The sequence below is a fragment of the Taudactylus pleione genome, unplaced genomic scaffold (assembly GCF_031769625.1).
Source record: "Taudactylus pleione unplaced genomic scaffold, aTauple2 ptg000854l, whole genome shotgun sequence".
NCBI classification, from domain to species: Eukaryota; Metazoa; Chordata; class Amphibia; order Anura; family Myobatrachidae; genus Taudactylus; species Taudactylus pleione.
The window spans coordinates 1,640,397-1,653,006 of record NW_028285256.1 but is presented as its reverse complement, the minus strand read 5'-3'; the positions used below and the strand labels follow the sequence as shown (position 1 = coordinate 1,653,006).

The following is a 12,610-nucleotide window of genomic DNA, read 5'->3' as shown; positions in this document are numbered from 1 at the left end:
ATACGCATTTTAAGCTCCTTTTAGAACTATCCAAAAAGCCGCCAGTCTTTTGCTCAATATTCTGGTAAACCCATCATCTGGAGACCGGAATATTGTTGCAATACACAAGATTGTTATCTTGGCTAAAGAATGGCAGTGTGGCTTGTTCTCTAGTTCGTTACAACGTTATAGTAACATCCGGTTTAAGGCAGTGCTTTTCTTGAAGTCTGGATCCTAAAAAGCTCAGCTCCTTTTTTCGATAAATTCAGGTCCCGAATTAAATCGTTTAGTTTCTTTTTGAGAATTTGTTTGGCATAGAGGAACTTTCTTCCACATCACATTCAACTTTGCACAAAGAACTGAATTATGGTACAGGTAAATCTTCACTATGTGGTATCTTTTGCAGAATTCATACTTGGGTATTCCCATGTGCGTTTCTTCTGTTCATATCCTTCACATTTACAGTACAAAAATAGCAGTCACTCAAGTGACTCACACCACATCATAGGTATGCCGAAATGAAGTCCTTTAGTCCAATTGCGGTGTGCTTCTCCGCAGGTTTTACAAACTTTGAGGCACCCAAATAGTCTTGCTGTTTTATGTGACATTCAAAACATGCCAGATACGCTTGTTTTACGAATACAGTTATATTTTTTCTTTCTTTTGCAGCACTATATTTGCCACAAATATAACACAAAACATCAGGGTTGTTAGTACACCGTCTACGAGAAGAACTAATTTTTACGGCGAAAACGTTTTGTTTCACACATTCATTGCTAACTCCCAACAAAAGCCGAGTATGTACTGAACAAACAAGCCCAAACGGCGGGAAATTGGTTGTGGTGGGACAGGGAGAGAGGGCCGAAAAAAGGAACAGGTGGGAGGAGGTGCTCCACTCTGTATGCTGGGAGGAGGCGTGGCTGTGGTCTGAGAATGTCCCAGCAGGCTCAGCAGTGCATTGCCACGCCTCCTCCCAGCCTTAGTGAGGAGATTTGAATGTGCTGTGTCTCAAACGTGACTACCAGCTATGGTATCACAAATAAAACAAATTCTTCTTATGGTTGAAAGAGGGTAGTTATTAAAAAAGCAAAACTAAGTCGATTCTGTTAAGTAAAGCAGGCCTAGACTAGTAAGGTGCTTCAAATGGAGAAAATAACATTTTACAATGTTTCATTAATTTGAAAACTGGAGCCAATTCAACTATAGCGAAAATAGGACCTGCGAGTACTCTCAAACTGATCTTAAATCCTTTGCAAAAAAAAATATATATATATTTTTTTTTGTTCCCCAGTGTAATAGTTACTTGCAAGAAAGACATCTAGTCTATGTGAAATCTATCCATTCCTACTTAGCTAATTGTTCACCAGTATACCCATGTCCTTGTTAGTTTCAGATTCCCCCAGTTGAATCACATTTAATGAATAGATAGCACAATTATTGCCATAGCCTAAATGTATTTCCTTTATAATTTCCTTACATTGAATTTTATCTTTATTTACTTATGAATGCATAAATGTGTTTTTTTTTTTTTTTGGTATATAATGGTCCTGCTCTTTGTCAGTAACCTTACAAAGTTGCATTCTATTCTGATGTATGAATATCTTGCTTCCTAGGCCACCTAAAAGGTAATTAATAAAATCAATGAAAAGGTCACAAATATATACGCACACAGACGTACATAAATATACATACATATAAGCTACTTTCATATATATATATATATATATATATATATATATATATATATATATATATATATATATATATATATATATATATATATATATATATATATATATATATATATATATATATATATATATATGAGAAGCTTTGTGAGTTCCAATCTACATTTATGGTTTGTACTGGAAAATCTGGATTTATGAATATTTGGTCCTTTAAAAATAAATAAACAAGGGTATTGATACAGTAATCACTTTCATTTTGCTCTGAATTAAAAGCTTTGCGTTTTTGTGGTTTTACTAGATAAAAAGTCTGAGACTGTTGACATTCCCATGAATGAATTCAGACCAGGTAACATGTTTTGCGCATTTAACACCGATCTCTTTCCTCTACCAATCTAATTTCCCACTTTCTGGTGTACAGTGGCTACACCACTTCTATCAATCACTGCTTAGGTTTTTTCATTTTTTTTCTCTTCAGTTTAACAGCACTAATTTACCTTTTGCAATAATTGTTCCTACACTTAATAATAGTTACTAAAACCTTTCCACTTGCCGTCTTAATTTTTGTTCCGTATATTAGTGGGCACCTAACAGTCTGAGAATTTTTAACTTCTTATTGATTGTCAATCATGTGCTTTATGTGCTTTGTGTTTATATATATGTCTATACTGTATATGTCTATTGACTTTGTCTCTGTAAATTTGCAATGACCTCAATAATTCTAACACTCCATGATTTGACTGAAGCTTTAGGTATAATGTAGCTCTGGCATTTTGGACAAATTGGCCAAGTTGTTTTCATGAGCTTTTATATACACGGGGCCAAAGTATATGAACACCCATCCTGATTAGCCAAGGTAGTGGTGGAAGAGGTCAAACATAAGCACATAGCCAGGCAATGTCTATTATCAAGCATTTGTTCCAGAATAAGTTGTGCTGGAGAGCTCAGTGACTTTCAGTGTGGCACTGTCACAGGATGCCATATATTTTTATCAAGTCAGTTTGGGGATAGCTCCAGTTTGGCAGAACATTTGACAGTCATGTGACATAGAGCATATAGGAGCTCGCCGTTTGAGTCCACTGTGTGTGGCTACACGCACCTCGGATTACTATGCGCAATGCGAATTCTCGACTACAGTGGCGTGAAGCATTTTCTCATCGGGCTGTTAAGCAGTGGGAATGTAATCTCTGGCGTGACAAAACATGTTTCACCATCTGACAGGCGTTTCTGGGTTTGTTGCATGACAAGAAAAGGCTTCCTTGCCAAATGCCTACTGTCGAATGCCACTGTCTTGTGGAGAAGATATAAAGATCTGGGGTTGTTTTTATGGTTTGGACTGGGACCCTTTATTCCAGTGAGAGAAAATCTTAATACTAGAGCATACAGTGAGATTTTACAGAATTGCGACACTGATTCATAATGTGAGGGTCATCAAAAAAAAAAAGGTTTGCATACCTTGGTGTAGAAGAAATTGATTGACCTACGCAGGGACCTGACCTTAACACTGAACAATCTTGGGATGAATTGTTATGCTGGCTGGGAACCCAACCTCATCACCCAACTTCAGTTTCAGACATCACTAATGCACTTGTGACTGGTTGCAAATCCCTGCAACCATGTTCTGGATTCTAATGGAAAGCCTTCACGGAAGGGTGTAGGCTGTTCTTCCAACTCCATATTGGTTCCATTCCATGGTTTTGGAATTACACTTTCAACATGGGTGTGATTATCGGATGTGCACATACTTTTTGCCATGTAGTGTGTATATTATGTCTTGTGTGTCAAATGCTTTATATACCTGGTGATTGTGGACTATTTATTACATGTTTGTGTATAGCATGGAATATTGAAACTATGTAATCAAAACCTCTGAGGATTCTATGTTTTTAATGTGTTGAATAGGCTTAAGTAGACCATGTTTTAGATGAGAAAAATGTGTAAGTAGTACAAGTACCATCTCGGAACGATGTACAGAAATAAGAGCCTGGTTTTGCTTTTAAATTATTGACTCTTTAAAAAGCTGTCAGACTCGTCGGAATCTCACCGATGCTTTCATATCGCAGGCAATTGCCTTTCCCCCATATTATGCAATGGAGTAGGAAGCGCAGATAGCATGTGCTAATATGGAGACTTATTGGTATTAATAATGTGGCTGGATATCATTGTATGTATTAGTCACTCCTATAATAAATGCAGCCTATACTTGGAGTAGGACGCTATATAAATACAGCCATAAGTGACTAATACAGAGGAGGCAGGCCATAAACAAGTTTAGTTTGTACAAGTGAGTGCTCTTTGAACATTACCCTCTACACCCCATGGTATTCACTGTTCCCCAGATGGATTAGGAGAAAATGATTTAATAGTGAGAATCAAAAATCCTATTTGCCCATTACCAGTTTTTCAATTTATTCAGAAGACTTTTTTTTTTTTTTTTTAGTGCATAACCAGAAAGTTTCTTGGTGGAGATTATAAAGAAATACTCACACGTTTTACAATTAAATTTATTTATTTTTTTTATTAATCAAAAACACATCTCTATCCTGTTTTGGATCCATCTGCTTTGTCATGTGTTTTATAATGAAATAAATAGTATTTATAGAAACAATTTAGTGTTCTGTAATAAAAGTAAAATGGTAGTGCACCTACTAATGGTGAACGTTGATTCTGAAACGTGATGAGCCCAAACGTGCCAAAATATGTAGCAAGATGTATAAAACAGGAAGGGGTAATGTCTCGCTGCCTGGGGAATGGTAAGTGTTCACTGCAAACTACTAACATGAGTGTTGTCCTCGTGTCATAGAATATAATTTATTCCTAATATATTTGCCATTCCTGTTCCTCCCCAGTTTTGCTACTATAGTTTTTAATTTGTTATAATGTGGGAAGAAACCATCTTTCTACATTGCAGAGGTGAGATTAATGTACAGGCGGCCCAGAATATTATCCCATTACATTGTGGCTTTTTTTTTTTTTTTTTTTAATTTCTTAGAACCATATCCACACAATGGGGAAAATAGCACTCGTCACCTAAACCGCTCTGGGGATCTCTCCGAACTGGAACCTCTCAAAGTAAGTGTTTTTCATCGTGTGGTGTCTTATTTACTTTGTCTCTTTCATGGTTTGTACATGTGTACTGTGTGCTATGCCCTACTGTATGATCCACTGACTGACTTTCACTGCATCTTGAATACGAATTAAAATAATCGTTGGTCCCTATATATAATGCCCATTTGGTAGGCACTGCCACTACGCAAAATAATATCCACGAAGTGTTTGCCATGTTATTAGGGAGTACTTCTGCAATGGAGCAGGCATAATGACTGACCGCTTTGCAGGAATGCGCTGTGTGGATTGGTTGTATGCAAAAGGGAGGGTCCATTAATGTCACAGGAACTGTACAAGAGCCCATCAGGACATTGTCCTACAATGTGGGAGGAGTTACAGCTGTCAGTGGATTGAGTAGGATGTACTGTAGTACTATTGGTTGAGAAAGCTGCAATAAAGTTTTTACCTTCATGTTTGAAGTCAAACTCTCAAATGGGGAACAAAGATGATCTTTAGAAGATTTCAAGTTGTAGTGAATGGTGAGAGTGTACAGTGGGCAAGTGGCATGTACTGGTGTTTAATATAGACTTAGGCATTCATGTTTCCTCACTGCTTTGCGCAATCCTAATCTCATTACGAACGCTCTCTATCACAGGAGAGGTCTTACAGTGCTGGGGGCTCCTTGGATCTTGGGGATGCTGAGGACCAACCAGTCTAACCCTTCATCTTTCGCATGTGTATGTAACGCAAGCTGTGTGTGGTTGTCTTACATTCGTCCATGGTGTGTTATGTACATGTCACTAGTTTGTGGGTTCAGTGGCTTCCAATCTTTGTCAAGTTGCGGTACACAAAGCTAGAACCAACACAAGTATTTGTAAAAGGAAATTGCATCCACAACTTCAGCAACTTGTATAATAATCCCATGGACAGTTTTGTAATTCTAGAAGTAATGTGAATGTGCAGCATAACTCTTCTTTCCCAATGTGTGCCCATTGCTTATCTCCTCATTGGTGCCACCGCAAATGGGAATTCCAAAGGATCAGACTATGTACTAGTCATGGCATCTAATGACTACTAACCTGCTTTGTGGCTCGCTTAATAATTACTATCTAAGGGGTTCAATTTGGCCTACACCATAGCTTATTACCATACCAAACATTGCTACTTTTCCCGCACGCCTTTATTATTAGCAAAAGGAATATTAGCCATATTACTGGCCTGTGCTCGTCTAGGGGCACTGTGTCCATCGCCCTGAATTTAATACTCACTTTGTTGTATTACAAGTAACATAGGTTTACTAAATCTGAAAACAAGCAGCATTCGTTCTCGCTGTGTCGTGATTGGATAAAAGGTATCCAGAAGTAATAGTGGTGTTAGAGACATCAGACAAGACCACGTGTAATCCAGTGCTGTGACACACTGGTTGGGAGCCACTGCTCAGTAATGTATGTCCTGTCTCTAACATCTCTTTTATTTGCAGGGTGATGCTCATGCTTGAGTGATCTTCAGAGATACTGGACCAGGGATGCTTCATCTTTTACCCCCCACTGCCTGTCTTTCCCGATCTCAATCCCCCCTACCCTCGTCTCTCTGCTGCATTCTGGAGATAATTTGTGGACTGTAAATTGCTGTGACCTTTACGGTATACTGGGACACGAGGCGCAGGAGACGCGATAACACTGGAATATCGCAATAGTAACAGACTGACAGTGTAAATATGGGAACACTAACATATCATGATATGGCTGATACTGCGACACTAACAGTCTTTCAGGACAGATAATTGTGGTGCAATTGTTCTGGCACCACCTACTTCTAATTTTTATAGGCTTTATTATTTGTTTTTTATTTTTTTTCCTGGGTGATCTGGTTACATGTCCCTCTTATGACACTTAATTTTATTTTTGTTTTCCCTTTTTTTTTTTTTTTTTTTTTTTTTCCTTCTCTGAATCACCAGTGGCCTTTTCTTGGGGGATAAAGGGAGGTGGATGTGTAATGGAGTCCCCCCGACCCGACCCCCATCTTGCTTCCCTCCAAACCTTTTCATAACAATCTGATGCCAAGGATTGTGTTTTTTATAAATAAAATTTTTAAGACAATCGTAATAAAAAGAAAATGTCTGGCGTATTACTTTCTTCAAGTTGGTGTTCTACTTTAAATGTCGTAGCAGTTCGTCATCATTTTTGTGAGCATGTTCTAGTGACATACATACAGTTTACCCCTACAATTGAGTAATGGATGAACTTAAAACAAGGTCAAAGCTGAGATTTGGAAATTAAAATCAATCTTTTAAAACTGCAGTTGATACTCTTTTTATGCAAGAATAAGCCTTATGATTGTACACTTGAATCCCATAGGAAATCTATAGTAAAGGATTGACATGTCAAAGTCCAGATCTTTTCCATGGTAGTGCAAGGTCCAGGGGTGACATTAATGCACCATTATGCTGGTCATACATTCTCCACAATAGAAATAGGTAAGTTCTTTACTACACCTCTGCAAAGTTATAAATGTCATACAAGCAGTAGCCGTGTTCTGACATTACTTTTATTAGTGCATACCTGCGGTCAGTACCTTTCTCACACTGCGCACACTCATGGTACTATACATTCATTGGGAAGTAGGATAAAGGGTCAGTCATGGTTATGGAAACCCTCTCTTCAGTCATAAATTGTACATTATTATTATTATTATTATCCTTTATTTATATGGCGCCACAAAGGTTCCGCAGCGCCTTACACAGTACATAAATGAGCACACAAGAAAAACAGTTAATAGTAATACAAAACAATGCAGGACAAGGACAAGGTTATAAACTCAGCTGCAAAACACAAGCAGCAGGACATGAGCAACCAGGTGGTAGGTGCCATTGTAGGGAGTTAGGAGTAAATTATACTATAAGTAGGGGGAGGAGAAGCACGTGAGGATGAGGGCCCTGCTCGTGAGAGCTTACATTCTAAAGGGGAAGGGCAGACAGACAGGGGCGACACAGAGGGGTAGATAGTGAAGAAGGAGCATGGAGCAGTGGGTTAGGATATGTGCTGCGGAATGTGTGTGTATAAGACGACCTGATGTTATGTAAAAATTAAGTCCTTCATACATCTATCTCTATGATAGAAAATAGATTGTTTGTGTTATTTACATGAGAGATGTACAAAGTAAAGTAGAAGCACTTTAATTTGTGTGTTACATTTTAGCATCTATATACAGCCTGACAAGAAATGCAGCTATTATGGGACTGTCCCGCCATCCTAATACAGTAGTGACTACTTTAGTTCCAGCTGCTGGGTGCTATGCCATGCTCCTGTGAGTGGGTGCATCTCACATGCTAGACCCACTCACAAATGGGTGCAGCCATACATGATGTGGTCCCACAGGATGTTGCAGTACCCGGGCCCAGAATTTCTCTTGGCAGCCCTGGAGGTGACAGACAGAACGAGGAGGGAATGGGGCTTAGTAGTGGGGTAACAAGACCATGGAGGGAGGTGGTTGAGAGTGGAGGTATAGGAGAAGTGGGGGAAAGAAGCAGAGGGTTGGAAGCAGACTGATGAGAGAAAAAAAGGAAGAACAGCAAGTGGAGGAAACAGGAGGGGGAAGAGAGGGACGGATAAAGTAGAGGATTATGTGGACATAGAATATGGGGGTTGTGTGAAGTAAGGGTGTTCATGCTGTGGACAAGGTAATAATTGAGATGTAAACTGGAGTGGAGGCTGTGTGATGTAGAGACAGTGAGATATAGAGTCAGTGTGGATTAAAGTTGTTAAATGTTCAAAAATACATGTAAAGAACAGTGCATGCAGACTATGTTCTATATACATTTGCATGTAAGTAGTACATACAAATGATGTAAGTTTTCATGCATGCTAAAGGAGCCTGTAACCAGGTGTGTGTGTGTGTGTTTATATGTTGCTATGGTATACTTTTAATGTGATTTATATTTGTACATGCTATACTGTATAGGTGTTTCCGAAACTCAGTCCCCCAACGCCTCCTAACAGTCCCATGTGTTAAAGATATCGATGCTTTAGCACAGGTGACTTGACCTCATTCAATTGATTTAATCTGTACTCTAGTATGGATATCCTTTAAAACCTGAATGGTTAGGAATTTTGAGGACCAAGGTTGGAGAACACTGGTATAGATACTGACTGCTCTAGGGGATAATCAGGAATAGAGGTGTTGCGGCTGTTGGTGATCCTGCATGGCTCATATCTGTATGGATTGTAGAAAAAGGCTTGAGATTGTGTGTGTATTTCATACATGGCTACATCATGTTTTATTTTGTAGGACTAGATGAGGACTACTAGATAGCGATGTCTTCATTTACACACAAATTTGAAAATCTGGTATAGGCTACTTTTTCTGTATGTGTGTAGGTAGAGACCTTGGGGTATATTAACTAAAGAGTTTTTAAAATTGGACAGGTTGCTAATAGCAACCAATCAGATTCTAGATGTTAACATTTAACTAGCACCTTCTAGATGATAAGAGGATTCTGATTGGTTGATATGGGCAACATCTCCACTTCTAAAAACTCACTTTACTAAATATACCCCCTTCTCCCCAACGAAAATGGTTTGGACTTGCAGTTATTTCATAAGCAGCAGCGTCTAATGTTGGGATGGAATGTAGATGGTAATATTATCATTAACACAGGGCAATAGTCGGAATAGGCAGAAACGAAGACTGATATCTGTGCATTCTAAGTGCAAGACAATGGATCTGTGGCAGAGATTAATCTCCAATGGTTCAATGGGAATGGTCAGAGAGCAGATTATTAATCGCTCATTACACCTATTGCTGTATCTTTATGAGCTCAGTGGTGCACCTTTTATATGGCAACCTTCCTTACACAAGGTGAATGCTAATAGCTGTTCAACAACACCGATCATCACTCCAATGCTGCAGCATTTCTATCCCGAGGGGAAGACAGCTATGTCAATATCTACACATCCACCTTATGTGTTCTCCCAATCATTTGTTGAAGATGTCATGGATGTTCTCTATATGTATTCGCAGTCAAGCAGTATTAGCACATTCTGAAACTACATCGGAGTGTGTTCCATGAACTAGGAATCAGTTCTGTGACTTTATTATTGAAGAGTGGTGCTCATCCCTTCTGCACAGTTCAACAAATTGGTAGACTTGATGTCACATCACATACAGGCTGTTTGTGGTGATCCAACCTATTCACTATAATTTTGGAATGTAAGCTCTTACGTGAAGGGCCCCCCTAACCTCTTGTGCTTCTCCTTACTTTAGTTTCATCTACTTCTTACTCACCACTAGGGCACCTAACACTTGGCTGCTTATGCTCTGTTGCTTATCTGGGTGTTATGGTCGCTAATGTAGCAATATATATTATCCATGTCCTGTAGTGTATTGGTCTGTAAGTAACTTGTCTACAACTTATGTACGTTGTAAGGTGCTGCGGAACATTTGTGGTGCCATATAAATAAATGATCATAGTAATCTGTAGCTGCAGCACAGGTCGGAGTTAGTTCTGGTAATGTTTTCTGATTCTAGCAGTAGTTATGATCCCTCGTTTTGCCATTTGTTTTCATTCTAGACCTTATTATAAATCTGTTATTTAAAAATAAACTGCTTGTCCTGTCTACTGATTCTCTGGTTTAGAACGTCTTGAATCTCTGTACTACTGATGTGTGATGTAGAGTGTTCGATAAACTTATCTTTCTGTCCGAGTCAGATATGCTTTTTCTAGAATATTTCTGTATCTTAGTATCACTTGGCTCCGAGCAGAAATTCTTTTCCTATTCGTGAAACTACAGTAGGTTAGGGTGGGTACACACTTACACGTTATCGGGCCAATTTGCTGAAATCGGAACAGCAAATCTGGCATATCTTGCAGTGTGAATGCCGGATTGTGTGCTCCTGTGGGTCATATGCAGTAGTGTGTGATGTGGCTGTGCTGCACTGCTAATCTCACAAAATCGCATGCGGGACTGTGTAGGAAGATTTAATTAACAATAACTTGTTCCGTCCTTCATTAAACTAGTGTGTACCGGCAATATTGCATGGCCCGGGGAGAAGGGTAATTGCCCTGGTCATATTGTCATCATTGCCGGTCGTTCTACATTGAACCCACCCTTATGCTGGGCATACACGGCCAGATAAAATGTCTGTCAGACCGACAGACATTTTATCTGGCAGCCTGTCAGCCGCAGATGTCGCCGGCATACACTGACAGAAATCTCAGTGTATCAGCCCGACATCTGCGCTCCGCCCCCTGGGGAGGAGACATTTCCCTGCTCCTTCCGATATAAGGCGGATCGCCCCGTTAATTGTAGCGTGTATGGCCAGCATTAGACTGAGTGTTTACTGTGAAAGGGTGTAACCCTACGAGCCTTTGAGATGCATTTTAAGGATGCCAGATTTTTAGAAAGAAGCCTTAACCATTTAACTGGCTAATATTTTTTTCCAAAAACTGCTCAAATTGTTGTGTTTTTTTATGATTGAATTAGGTCACGAATATCTATTCAAAACTTATCCAACACTATTTCATTTAAAAAAAAAAAATGGATACCACGGATACAGCAATTTTTGTGGTGTACTATGTATGAACTTGAACTTTTAAACTAGTGATGGTCGATGCTCTAAGCCATCAATTGTTGGATACTGCACGTCTGCAGACCTTGGCCATTGGACCAGTGCTGCTTATGTTTTTTAAGCATTGGGCATCGCCATTGATGGCAAAAAAAAAATAAATAAATAACACTTTCCATAGGCCATCAATGCCAATTCCTAATCGGTGGGAAATTATCGATGATATTGCTAAATACTGAATTGACAAAGTCAAAATGGTACTTATAACTATAAATATATTTCCATCGATCTCTCTCACACATAAGAATATACAACTACTCTGTAGACTACAACTGCATGCTATGCTTACACAGGAGGGCTGGGGCTGCTGCTCTGCTAATTATATCACGGGCAAAATCTAATGCGTTAGAACACTGGCGTGGTCAGGAGTCACCTGGGTGTGGAATAATGCCCTTTATGTAAATCTACATTTGTATTGTGTATAGTAACTTACATTACTATTGTGGCCCCTGATAAATGGGACTGGACCCTGAAACGTTGATTAAAAGCACTTTATTTTTTATCACCTTTGAGACTAGAATTGGAGTGCCACCTTCTTTTTATTGATTAATTTTATATATACAGTACCAGTCAAAAGTTTGTACACACCTTCTCATTCATTGATTATATATAATCAATAAAAAGAAAGTGGCACTCAGTCTGGTCTCATAGGTGGAAAAAAAAAAATAGGGTGCTTTTAATCAAAGTTTCAGGGTCCAGTCCCATTCATCAGGGGAAACGATAGTGAAATTACAAAGTGCAGACTTAAATGCAAACAAAGACAGAACCCACCCCTTCTCCTGCTGGTCCCCAGCGTCCAGTGCCGCACTTCCAGTCATGGGCGTGATGTCAGGCCAGCAGGACTGGCATATAATACAACTTCCTGTGTTTACATCCCCCATAGCAACCGCTGTATACACTCCCCAACAGAGTGCCCTGCACAACTTCAAACCCTATCTCCCCCTGTATCCAGTTAGCCCCGAAGTCTGCCTGGCGCTGGCACTTTTTGGGGGTTTTCTTATTCAGGATCCATAGAAGGTCCACAGCGTGACCTTGGGGTATAGGTGATGCAGAGTCATGCGGGCACCTTACGCAGTAAATTTCTCTCCCGGGATACAACGGGTCCCCCTCTATACCCCGCCCCCAGGCAAATAGGCTCCTGTTTCGTTGGGTGCCTGGCAGGAGTCTGGTCACTGAACACGCAGTGGGGCGGTTACAAACAGCCCCAGAAGTATGAAAGATTAGAAGAATACTTTTCTTCTAGTGCGGACAGTCCAGTGGAAGTTCGCACTGCC

The 12,610-nt window shown here is 39.6% G+C and overlaps 1 protein-coding gene across 5 annotated transcripts in view; it reads left to right on the top strand.

Annotated features, from left to right (window-relative positions):
- LOC148474296 (catenin delta-1-like) overlaps positions 1 to 6,655 on the top strand; it is a 68,557-nt gene extending 61,902 nt beyond the window's left edge. For 3 of the 5 annotated variants that reach the window (XM_088458823.1, XM_088458827.1, XM_088458826.1), the window contains 4 exons: positions 1,966 to 2,013; positions 4,657 to 4,736; positions 5,368 to 5,449; positions 6,193 to 6,655. In XM_088458823.1, coding sequence (XP_088314949.1) covers positions 1,966 to 2,013; positions 4,657 to 4,736; positions 5,368 to 5,430 — 191 coding nt within the window. In that variant the 3' untranslated portion in view covers positions 5,431 to 5,449; positions 6,193 to 6,655. The remainder of the gene's footprint in view (positions 1 to 1,965; positions 2,014 to 4,656; positions 4,737 to 5,367; positions 5,450 to 6,192) is intronic. The other 2 variants (XM_088458825.1, XM_088458824.1) reach the window with 2 other exon arrangements.
- Positions 6,656 to 12,610: the final 5,955 nt, after the last annotated feature.